Source organism: Micropterus dolomieu, linkage group LG05 (genome assembly GCF_021292245.1).
Source record: "Micropterus dolomieu isolate WLL.071019.BEF.003 ecotype Adirondacks linkage group LG05, ASM2129224v1, whole genome shotgun sequence".
Taxonomy (NCBI): Eukaryota; Metazoa; Chordata; class Actinopteri; order Centrarchiformes; family Centrarchidae; genus Micropterus; species Micropterus dolomieu.
The window spans coordinates 19,511,176-19,523,964 of NC_060154.1; the positions used below are offsets into that span (position 1 = coordinate 19,511,176).

Below are 12,789 nucleotides of genomic sequence, written 5' to 3' on the forward strand. Positions count from 1 at the left end.
GTCTCAAATCATCCAACATAAATAATAAAAATGACTTGCTCTAAGAAGCAATTATGATTAGTATAAAATAGTGACATTCTTTGCTGTAATAATAATTTGGTCTCTCAAGAGCCAATGTGGTCATGCAAATAGCCATTTATCATCCACTGTCAATACAATCCAAATAAAAGTTACAATTAACAACTGGGCAGGCAAAGGAGAAAGATAAAGTGAAGCAACAACAGTACAGCTACATTTACAGTATATATTTCTAAGTGTTGTATTTCATTGTGCCTTCAGATTAGATAGATTTTCAATTAAATATTTTCAATCATTATTTGCAAACTGTACATATATTGCAGTATGCGGGCCTATGTTTTATCTTTGTATGCCACTATCCGTCATATTTAATTCCAAAATGTTTTGTTATTACGCCATACTGAACTGTCAGTATATCAGCAACAACAAAACCAAAAAAAATGTATACATACGCCAGTATGATCGGTATTAAGTTGACTTCACCACTAATTTACTGGATGCCCTTTTCACTAATAACTCTTGGTAATGTTGTTTCGTTTTATATAGTCTATGTTTCGCTCACGCCTCCTTTGTCGAGCTCCAGCACCGGTATAGCAGAGGGAGAGAAGAGGTGAGGAGCTCTCACTGAGCCTATTTTCGTTTTCACAAAAGTCCTGACCAAAGACCAAAAACGTTTTCAAATACATGACACTTATCTTCCATTCAACACGTAAGACTTGTTTGCACTAAACCAACACGTAAGATAATAGTTGAAATGTCATGAATTTTCCAAGAGTTTACAGGGGAAATACGTGTACTCTCGCACACTGTGCGTCCTCGTTGCAGAGTTGTGTTTTCGCAACCGAGTGAGTCATCTTGCCGAACATAGACGATCTAGTGTGGTGGGATGTCCACGTGCTGCTGCTTTGACCAATCCGAGGAGTGCGGGAAACCGTTGACGTTTGAATTGTCCTCTGAAAACAGCGGCAGATGACAGCAGCTTGTTGCGCTCGCAGAAATTGCTAGATAGCTTGAGAGTTAAATACATCACCTGTAAACATCTTTCTGGACTTAAGCTTTGCCTGCTATCATCGACTGAAAATGTCGAAGAAACAGATTTATTATTCTGACAAGTACAACGACGAGGAGTTTGAGTACAGGTATGAACGTGTTTGGCATTTGCTAACATATTTAGCAAATATCCGTTATTTTGTGTTGAGTAACGTTAACGTTAGTTCGCTTAACGTCAGTTCACGGTTAACTTACGGTTAACGTTAGGGTAGCCAACGTTACGTGGCTCAACATGACGTTAACGTCTACTGGCATTTTGAGTTGGTAACTTATGGATTTTACGTTAGCTAGCTCAGCGCTAACGTTACGTTACGTATTTAGGTTAGAAAATAATACCTGCTCAAACTGGTTCACAGCTAGTCAAGGTAACAACTAGCATGGCTAGTCGACTCAGATGTTAATAATCGGTTTGGTTTGAACATTGTGGGGTTCATCTAAATCTTAACGTTACTAACGTCAACTTTATATTGAAGTTCCCTTAATTTCTTTTCCTCAACGTTAACGCTACTCCTGTAACGTTAACTTTGCCGTCCTTAAAATATAAATTCTGAGCTCCATTGGGCCATCCTTGACAGTTTCTATTTATCTTCCCATAGGCATGTCGTGCTTCCAAAGCAGTTGTCTAAACTGGTGCCATCCTCCCACTTGATGACAGAAGATGAATGGAGGGGACTGGGGGTGCAGCAGAGCCAGGGCTGGATTCACTACATGATCCACAAACCAGGTGAGTAACCGTGGATAGGTTTCCATTTTTCAAGTAACGTTACTGCCTTAAAATGATGCTCACAATATGTATATTAAACAAACTATGATCATTGTAATTATTCTTTCTTTTTAAACTGGTTGTGAAGAGAGCCTTTCTTATGTGTCTACAAGAGGTTGGGGATCTAACTTTACAGTCTAGTGATAGAACGATTGATCCTGCCGATATCTGGCATTTGAGATAATCTGCACTTACAAGGCCGATAAACAAAAAATAGCTGCGGACACATCTGCAGGCAGCCTAGTCAGTGTGTCTGCTGTGGAACAATGTTAGTGCTCCCCCTTTGTGAGTTTTGAGCCCTAAATGTCCTCATTCACCATCGTCTTTTCTAAATGTTGACACGTTTCTCCCATCCAAATGACAGCTAATCTAAAACCATTCCTGGCTAGTGTTAAATATATTGTTGAATTGTAAAGAATAATGCAGTTGAATGCACCAGTCATGTTCTGAAATCTCCATAACCCAATGTATTTTTCTATTTCATTGATTAATAAAATTTCCATCTAAAACACATTACTCAGTCCCTCCAGGATTTCGTGATGTTGCAATCACAACTATTAACACAAATTCAACAAATTCCTTTGAATTTAGTGCGACTTGCAATTTTGACCATTGCTAAATTTACCTATCATCCCCGTTTCCCACAAAACGTTATCATATAACAGCTTGTCACTTCTTTGTTTACAAGACACAGCAGACATTTGATACCAACAGGTTGCATTTGCTGACAAAAAAAGGACTGTAAAAAAACAGAAATCCGGATCTTCTTTCAAAGCTGGGGTAAAGTTTTACCTTTGCAGTTTTCACTTATTCCTACAATTGCATTACCAAAAAACATCCCAAAACATGACAACTTTCATCGTAATTTTTTTTAGAAAAGCTGCTGCAAAATCAGGCATTTCAGACTGCAACAATCACAAAAAAGGCCCGTGAAATCCTGGAGGGACTGGTTTCTGGCTACGACAACATGTATATTAGATTGTACTCTGCATGGAATAATGAAAGTATACATGTCTTTTCTTTGTTTTGATATCGGCATTATATATCGTCCATTGGCGGCCCTGCTCTCTAAATAGCGGCATCAACCATTGAAAAACCCATATCAATCGACCACTACTACGGTCCTTATTCTGTGCAAATGTTTGGTTTCAGGCATCTGAATTAGTCAAATGAAATGGGTACAGTTGTTTTTTAGAACAAAATTTGTCTTTGTATTACTATCACTCAACTGCAGTAAGGAAACACTCTCCAGGCAAATGCAATGATGGAATTTTGTACTTAAGACTATGAACAAGGAAAATACCTCCTTGTTTTGTGTAACTCGGACACATTTTAGCTTTAATGTGCATTCTTGCACAGAAGGACTTTGCATTTTGTCGGCCATCTCTTACTTTGTAGTCCGCTGTGAAGGAATCTCTTCATGACCATTATGTAGAGGAGGAATGATAACAGTGACCAGTGACTCTTGTTTTACAACAGATGTACAGCAGCATTTGAGTATTGTATTACAGTAGAGTACCTGAGTGCATCCTTAAACAGTTACAAGCATAGTACACTGTATGGTGTAACCACTGTACTGTGGATGATGCTAACAGATACTACTTATTTGCTTCACTCCTCAGAGCCACACATACTGCTTTTCAGAAGACCTCTCCCAAAGGATTAAATGGGAACCATCTGTAAAAAGCCTACTATCATCTTTCCTGACATGTATTGTCTTTGGACCATACATCTCTCCTGCATACATCTCTACATATGTTCTCATGTAGGAAACCCTTAGTTGTATTATGTTTGTCCTTTAAACTCCCTCAATTTTTAGAGGTAATGAGAGGCAAATGGCTTGATTGTGAATGATATCCCTTGTAAACAATATTGTACATTTTAATACATTTTTTTTTTAAAAATGTCTTTTGATGCCATTTTGTTATGATTGATTGATTTACTGTGGTCATACAGGCATAGGGTTTTATTTTTCTCAAGCCCCCAATTTTCCTAAAAGCTTTGTGTTTGAACATTTCCTGTTCTTTAAACGTATGTTTTGTGTTGTGTACATAATATTATTTCTAGATATTATAAATGTTGACAGCGAGTCACTGTCAATTCAACAATTTTTTTTGTTGCTGAAAGAACAAAATAAAATGTACTACTTCACATATGTTTTCTCATGAATATTTTTTTTTTTCCTACGAGATTACAGAATAATGTTTCTGTAATTATTGGGGAGTGTATGATTTCAGTCAGAAACATTGACAACTAGTGGAGTAACAAATTCTGAGTGCCTGATGCCCAGGGAGTAGGCTGGTGCTCGAGCTTTGTGTACTGTCACTTTCTCTGGATTATAAGTTCCAGGGCCAGGTTTCTTGGTAGCATCTCTGGGAAAGCTGTGACGTCCCAGCATGGAAAATGCTGGCTGTCTGGGTAGATAAACACTTGGGTCTGTACTGTTGTATCTGCAGGGCCCTGGTGTCTTGGCTAAATCCACAGATGGTCCCCCTGTGCTGTAACTACCTGACATAGTGTAGCTGGCGCTGGCTGGCTTATTTGGGACTTGAGAGCCCATGAGCGGAGGGAGACAGTACTTATTAGGAGCAGGTACTGAGTCGATGCTCCGGTAGTGTGTACGAGAGCTCATTGTATAGGATGGGGGTCTGCGCTGGAGGTTGCATGGTGGGGCTTTCTCCGGGCTGTACGCACCTGGTCCAGGTGTCTGGAAGAGCTCTCCTAGTGAACAGAAAACAGTTGAATTCTGATTTTTTAGCAAGGATCTGTACCAAGCAAAGATGTTTTCTTGTCTGTAGAATATGATGTGTAGGCCAGGACATCTATGCAACATGACAATATTTAATTTTAAAATGGTATTTTGACACATTTTGCCCTTAACAAACATTGCGACTTCTGTGATTTGAAAATTGCAGTAGACAACACTGCGATTTCGATCAGAGTTTGATTAATTGTAACACCATATGTTAGTGTGTGTACTTAGTGGGGGTTCAGATTTTCAGTTGTAACAGCTGACACTGGATCTGTACAAGTGGTGTCAACAACAAATGTTTTCATGTAAGGGTTCACGCTTTCACAATAATGGCACTATTAGATTGGTCTCAGTGAAGAATTCATCATTACAACATGCAAATTAATCTGTGAAACAAAATGTGCACTCAAAATAACAGATTTTTGCATATTCTAAACAGGAACTTACTCTGTGCTTTAATTCTGCCCAGCATTGAGTATGCAGGTGTGCCATCCCTCCCAAAACGAGTGATTTTTGCATCAATATGATACTGAGGCCCCGGACTTGAGTCAACACAATACACTGCAGGGGAAGTAAATAGTTATGATCAATTCAATACACTGTGTTCTCTGTCCGTTTGGTTTGATCATGCAAGGGTTCTAAAATAAACTGGATAAATGAATACAAGGTGAGAAATAACTACAGAGGTATCAAGTGTTGTCTCCCCCTACTGGCTTTACTTTTCCATTACACCACTTAGGATGTATACCACTCAGTGACTTAGCTCATGAGATGTATTTGAGGATATGAAATAATTCTAAAAACAATTTAATAATCGTAATTATATAAATGATTTGTAATGTTTCTGCTGGTTTATTCTTAATTATCTCTTGTATGGCTTTGACCAAGGCAGTGTCAAAGTGTTTTATCCCTTAAATATTTAATGTTTCCTCTTTAGCTATATGAAAAAGGTGGAAAAACTCACTGTTGTCACTCATCTTGCCATGGAAAGAATAGGCAGGACTTGTTGGCTTGGTGAAGTCATGGTCAACAAATCCAATGGTTGGAGGAAGCCCATAGCGACCAGGTCCTGGCCCTAGAGATGGGGGGGGGGGATACCACAGAAATGGAAGGCCTTCACACATACACATTATATGTGATAAAATACATTTACAGTGAATAAATCACAGATGTGCAGTAAGGGAGATTTAAAGCAGCAACAGTATATACTGTAAATCAGCAGCTGGGCTTCTTCTGCAGTTTTGTGTGCCATAGAAAAGTAAGATCCTGTGCAAGCAAGTATATTTCAGCATCTGTCGGTGAGTATGCAATGTCCATTTATTTACAAAATTATAGAATTTTGCATAACTCAAAATAACTGATCACCTTTTTGCCCAGCTCATAAACTCCAGTATGAGAGACAAAACATCTGCATTAGACCTGCATCGTCATTCTGCTCCTTTACAACAGATCATAATTAGACCTTATAATTTGCACCCAATTAGCTTAGAGCTGACTGCATCTGATCATTGTCCATGGTTTGCATTTGGTCAGACAATCAGCTAGCAAGCAGGTTGCTGCACACACCAAGACACAACCTAGGGGAAAGCATTACATCAGCACACAAGTGTTCACAGGCATGTGCGCAAGCATGGGAGCATTTTTCACAGAGAAATGCGAGTCCTGGCAGGTCTGCACACCAGGAAATCCTCTACTCTGCTTGAGTCCACGTTCCCCACTTCGAAAAGATGAAATACAAAGTGACCTATTGGAACATAGCTAGTGATATTTGCCTTTTAGGGTGTAAAGTTTTATACACATGGATTTACACAATCAGTAAGTAAGTAGCTTTTTTTTTTATAAGAACTCATCTTCCATTGATTAACTTACCCTTTTCTTTTCCTGCAATTACTGGGTATTTTCTCTCCATTTGAGTCTTTGTAGAAGTGATGAATGCTTCAGGAATCCCTCAATCGTAGCAGTACTACCAAAATATTCATACATGTCAATCATAACAACAAGATGCTAGCTAAAGTAATAATGATTGACAATTTAAAAAAAAAAATACACAGAAAAAACAACCTTAAAGGCAGTACCTTTGCACAAGTAAATTCCCTTTTCTGATCCGGGGCAGGCTGCATACTTGGAAATCCAGTCATCAGAGGAGCACCTCACTCCTTAATCCATGTCCATCTTTGTGTTCTTTCTTCAGATATTAGACAGTATTGTTTCTCCAGGTTCCAGCATCACTCATTACCTTGGCTGACAGTGAAACCCAGAACCCTGGATGATCCAGAATCAATCCCTAATTTCCTCTGAAAGGAAACCTGAGACACATAATACACATCAAAGTGTCAACAGCAGAGAAGACCCTAGACTGGATAGGGTTTTATCTCGCTGCCTATTTGTCCCTTTGTCCAAATGCTCCATCTGTGGTGGCTCAGACAGGTGAATAGCCCTTCCACCACAGAGGTAGATGTATAGGTGCACTCAGCTGGTACTTAGGAACAATGTCATCACTCCGATTCACTCATGTAATGCTAGCTCCCCCTGCAAACCATGAAACCAAGATCCCCCTCTCCCTCCTTTCTCTTTTCACTCTTTCTACTCATCACAGTGTGGAGACGCAATATCACTCTTCAGCCATGCATGGGGTTACCACAGAGACTGCTGTGTGGACACTTTGCTGCAGCCAGGTCCCCTGCACTGTTTGCTTATTGTCACTACAAGTTAGTTAGTTAAATTTTGAACCACTGACAGTAGCAGATCTCCATACACACCTCTCTACATTTATGAAAGCAGGTATGCAGAGAGAATTTATTTATTCCCCTGTTGTCAAATGTGAGTACATGCACAGTACAGCCTTGACACTATATACTGTGTTGCGTACATTTTCTTCCCCAAAACACGCATACATAAAGCCCCAACGCAGACGCAGGTTCAGATGCAGTGCAGTTAAAGGCAGAGCATCTCCATTTGGCAGACCCTATTGAATTGACAACATACAACCCCTCTGGTTTCTTATCTTTAACTTCAGGTCAAACCGATTACCCAGATGCCAGTTACAGTTGAGCCCTCTTTGATCTCCTCTAATCCCACTAGTGATGATTTTGAAGGATGCATTTAAAGGCCTGAGCTGCCAGTTGCTAGAGGTCGCAGTAACCGAGAGGGTCGACAAGTGACATGTGCAGAAAACAAACATTAAACTTTAACAGCCTCCAACTCTCTCTCCCGGCTGCTGCTCTGGTAACTCGAATCTGTTGTTAGCAGTTACACAAACGGTGCACATCCAAACGTAGAGATGTATACAAACTGGTACATGCATGTACATGCTTTCTATCTTGTACACAGAAGCATGCCAGGGGTCAGAGAGTCAGTTATCAAAGCAGAGGACTGTCTTAAGCAGCAGCGTTGTAATACAGCTCATTGCTGACAGGAAATTATCTCCAGACTTAACTAGCCTTTCAAAGGAAATGGAGCAACACAGCTTTCATAAACAACCGCACTGCAGCTCCTCGGTTAGTGGAGCAGATACATGTACGTAACAGAATGTATTGTCCTAAAAAGTAACAAGAGGTGTTTCTTTCTTACAGTTATCCAAAGTGTAATTACACAAGATGAAACAGAAGCAGGGAGTATGGTAGCAAAGCACAGAAGCCGTGACTTGAACCCCGATAACCCATACTGGACACATTAGCAAGTCTTGTCTGCTTATGAACCATAGCAGAGAGTGAAGGAAACAGAACCAAAAACTTGGATTGTATACAAATTTTATTCTCGTTTGTTTTTAAAAGCACAATGTTTGATATGAGTAGGGGCGACATTTAATTAAATTTGGCACATTTACAGAAATTCAAAACTTCATTCTCAATTTTTAAGTTGATTGCTTCACGAACCAAAATTTAACAAAAACAAAATAGCTTATGAACTGTACAATCAAATCTCAAGGTAAGGTAAGGTGACTTGAGAGTAGATGATGTTGGTGTCTTGGTACGATAGTTCCAGAAACATTTGGGCCGGTGCATCCTAGTAGTAAAAAAAGACGCATATGTTGTAACTGTAAAGATCTTGGTTTGTGTTGGCCAGAGACCTTTGTTTCATATCAATCCCCTTATCTTTCATTATGTTTCTTGTCAATCTCTTCTGTGCTGTTTAATAAAGCTGGTAAAAAATCTTAAAAATGAAAAACATTTGAGCTTATGTTTCTGTAAAGCATATGGTTAGCATATGTCTTTTTTCCAGCAGGATACCAACGCGGGAATTTCATCAAACATTTCAATAATTGGGTTAAAGCTTGCTATGAAAGAAAGAAAAAAAACTTTGACAGCACATATCTTTTGTCTTTGAACCACAAGGGCAAAAAGTAGAATGTATGGGTGGGCAATGACATAAAAAAAATAAAATTAAAATGATATGACCTCTAGCTACAAATAAATACCACAGATAGAAAATATAACAAAATATTTTGTTTAAAGTCAGGTGTAATTACAAACATAAATACTTGATTATTTCTTCTAGTGATTATAAAGGCAGTACAGTGAATAAAAAAGCCGCTATGGTGCCTATTGGTGACCAGGAGTCTGGAGGAAGAAATATAAAAGTCTGGAGGACACTAGTTTAATAGCAGTCATACACAGACACATCCAACCACACACACAAGCGTATAAATGCAATCACACCAATCAAAACGATCTAACACCACATAACATACACTCCCACACAAAAGTCACTCATTCTCCAGACTCTACCATCTCTTCCTTTCAGGCTGAGCAAGTCCCAAGTCTCTCTTTTCTTTCCATTCACTAGCATATTCACAAATAATGTACAATTTGGAGGTGGGTACGGCTCCACTCTGAACGTTTCTGTGGACGAAAAGAAAACAGGACACATTTTCATTTCAAGATCATCCTAGACACGGTTAAAACTTCTGTCACTTCTCCTTCCTCTTTAACATTATTTCTAGGGACAAACTTCACATCTAGAAATAATTACCCACACATGCTATTAAATGACTACTACCCAATGGCATAGCTGTTTAGATGGGAGATTTCTAATTCATATTCAGTTTGATTATAAGGAAAAGTTAAATTCTATATTTTTCCTTTTGTTGACAAGTCCCACAAAAATACAATAACCAGCAATTGATCCTACCAACAGGTATTGTCTGTGTAACCAGTCAAATAGTTTATTTTTCCGTGCCATAGAGATCCATTGTTGTCCAAAGGCTATTAATAACATTACAATACAAAATACTCAATAGGGCACCGAATTTGTATTCATCAACATCTGAAAATGGTCCCAGACAAATGCCCTGTTTGCTACTGCTTGAGTGATGTTCGCTAAATATAAGAATATGACTTACTAATTTACTTATTTGTAGGAATGAATGAGCTGGGGCTTAGTGCTACAGACAGCATAGGGAACTAAGTATTGAGATTTTGTGTATTCATGGGATTTGTTGACAGTAAAAAAAAAAAAACATATAGAAGTAGAATAACACCAGCATTACCCTTTAAGCTCTAGATATATGCCAGAGATCCAGAAGCCTAAAGTCTGATAAAAAACAAACACACAAAAACATTGATTGAGCAGCTCTTACCATCGCTCAGGGGTGTTTTTTGTGTCCAGTGAGGGTAACTGGCTATCTGCTGGCAGAAGCACCTTCTGCTCTACAGCTTCAGGGAGGTCAAAATGATCCCCTCCCTCTGCATCAGCTAGGAAAGGCTCAGAATCTGAGTCATATTCATAGGAGTAGTAGGACACCTCTGCCATGGACCCCTGCTCCTCTTCACCTGGAAAAATTGGGATGGGGTGAAAAGTAGAGACACATTAAACCAAATGAGAGTCAGTAAAGATCGTGCCATAAAATGGTTGATCACAATATCTGACATGATGATGACGAAGATTAAATGGATGTCAGGGAGACAAAGAGTGGAGTTTTTGACTGGCAGCGTGAAAGAGAAAAGTGTGGGTCCCTGTGTCTGTTCTCTCGCATGTGAATAACAACAAACATGCTGATCCATGATCTGAAACACATTCCTGCCAATGATTTCACACAATTTGACTGATCTACAGGTGGCGTTAACACGCAAAGAAACTTTAAAATGTGCCGGCAAAGGCATGGAAGAAAAAGAAGGCAGCTAACAGTAAACCTGGATGTAAACTAGCAAGTTTTAGACTTTAATGAAAAATCGGCTTTGCAAATGTTTTACGAGGAACAAAACGCATTCAACACATTTGTTAGACCTCAAGGATACACACACTGCTTTCTGGAGAGAAACACTAAATGTAAACAGAAAACTCGACAGGGCACCTTTCATATCCTGTACATCTGGAGCTCTTGCAGCAATACCCCATCACAGACAGTAGGGGTCCCTCCCTACTTAAAATGTTGTATTGTCACATAGCATGCTACTTCAAAAATCACTCTTTTAGGGTAAAGGTATAGCTTTATTACATGTTCATTTTACTATCAGTAAGTGAGTAATATGCACACTGACCACTACAATCAGATTTTGCTTTGCTTCATATGGTAAGGTCTACCCACACACACACACACACACACACACACACACACACACACTAATATGTAAACATTTGATTCTTAAAGTGGGAACTTTAAAGTTCACATGACTAAAGTGGATGCACTTGAACGACTAGAAGTGTTATCACACCTTTTATGCTTGTCGCGTGTCATTTCACGCCAATATATATGCTATATTGTGCAGGGACAGCGAGTCATTTTACGCACGAATGTCATGAAGAAAAACATGTCATATAATACAGTATAAAAAGCATAGGGAAGAGGTTGGGTTGGATGGATGGGTCAACTTAACTTTCGGGTTACTTAAGTGACATAACTAACACATTTACCTACTGGCCAGTTAAGAGGTCTGAGGAGTCAGCAGTCAATGGTGACAAGAGGTCCTTGAGCATACATTCATAAATGTGCACAAAATTATAAGGCTGATGGGTGCAGTAGTATGCGAAATTAACCGTGGAAAGATACACACACATGACCAAATGCATGATGCCCTGCAGGCTTACGCCTGGCGGAGATAAAAATTTTATCTCAAATGAAGCCTGCAAGTCTGTGTATCCATTATACTGTATGTTGTCCTCTACTATAAGTTCACCAATAAGACAAGTCTGCACAGGGAAGCTAATTCCAGAGCTTCAGCTTCCTCCAGTGTTTCAGTGAAAACTGTCATTTTCTTGGCACAGCCCACATTCACCTATTACACTCTCAGTGCACTTAGTGGGCATGTCGTCAACATTCTAATGGTTTACAATGACAGTGTTTTTACAGTACTTTAATCTAATCATCCCAGGGTTATCGTATTGTAGGTAATTGTGTGTGTGTGTGTGTGTGTGTGTGTGTGTGTGTGTGTGTGTGTGTGTGTGTGTGTGTGTGTGTGTGGTGGGGGGCACGCCTGTGTGAGCATGCAATATGTCTGTGTGCGTGCACATATAGATATATATGGTTATGTGTATGCAAGTGCACAACAGCATTCCTGTGGTGAGTGTAAAGCTTTTGTACGAAGGAGGCCTTTGACTGAGAGCAGCTTTGCGAGCTGCAGCTACTGGGAGCTGCAGGCTGGGAAACAAGTCAGTGCAGGCTGTGCCACATCACACACAAACACACAGGTGGTGGAATAGGTTGAGATCTTTAAGTGTCTGGGCACTGAGATCGACAACCACCTGTCCTTCACACAACATGCGGATGGGCTCTACTAAAAGACCCAAAGGCGCACGTTTGTCCTGAGGAGGCTGACAGGACATTTTAACAGCAGTATACTGCTCACCTCACAAAGAAAAGCAAGAAAAAAAACACAAGAATCAACAAGCATGCAACCAAAATCATCTCTTGGACCTTTACAGTCACACCGTAAAAAGAAAGGCAGACTCCGTCATTAAGGACCCTTCACACCCCCCAACACCACTCCTTTTAGCTACTCCCATCAGGCAGTCAGTCCCTTTGACCAAAAAGAGAACTTACAAAAACTCTTTAATTCCCACGGCAATATCAGTTTTAAACAAGGACAATAGACTGTCGTGACTTTTAAATGCAGCTTTGCTGTTATTTATCATGGAATTGTTTGTGTCTTTCATGGGTGTATATTTTTATGTGGTATCATTATGTGATAGACAATTGCGTTTTTTGAATCTACACTGACTCACAGCTCATGTATTACCACATGCAATCCATGTGCACAAAGTATGCATA

At 39.5% G+C, this 12,789-nt stretch overlaps 3 protein-coding genes across 3 annotated transcripts in view; 1 reads left to right on the forward strand and 2 right to left on the reverse strand.

Moving 5' to 3' along the window:
- Positions 1-944: 944 nt before the first annotated feature.
- cks2 (CDC28 protein kinase regulatory subunit 2) lies at positions 945-3,982 on the forward strand. The gene is made up of 3 exons (XM_046049306.1): positions 945-1,157; positions 1,665-1,792; positions 3,454-3,982. Exons 1-3 carry the CDS (start codon positions 1,099-1,101, stop codon positions 3,495-3,497), a joined length of 231 nt encoding a protein of 76 aa, XP_045905262.1. The 5' UTR covers positions 945-1,098; the 3' UTR covers positions 3,498-3,982.
- Positions 3,983-3,984: 2 nt separating this feature from the next.
- odf3l2b (outer dense fiber of sperm tails 3-like 2b) lies at positions 3,985-6,492 on the reverse strand. Its single transcript, XM_046049305.1, has 4 exons — positions 6,453-6,492; positions 5,548-5,658; positions 5,031-5,144; positions 3,985-4,552 (listed from the first exon to the last, which is right to left on the reverse strand). The coding sequence occupies exons 1-4, from the start codon at positions 6,490-6,492 to the stop codon at positions 4,065-4,067; spliced, it is 753 nt and encodes a 250-aa protein (XP_045905261.1). The 3' UTR covers positions 3,985-4,064.
- Positions 6,493-8,315: 1,823 nt separating this feature from the next.
- cpamd8 (C3 and PZP like alpha-2-macroglobulin domain containing 8) overlaps positions 8,316-12,789 on the reverse strand; it is a 43,124-nt gene continuing 38,650 nt past the window's right edge. The window contains exons 43-44 of the mRNA XM_046049299.1: positions 10,162-10,354; positions 8,316-9,424 (exon numbers count right to left, since the gene is read on the reverse strand). Of these exons, the coding sequence (XP_045905255.1) occupies position 9,424; positions 10,162-10,354 (194 nt within the window). The 3' untranslated portion in view covers positions 8,316-9,423. The remainder of the gene's footprint in view (positions 9,425-10,161; positions 10,355-12,789) is intronic.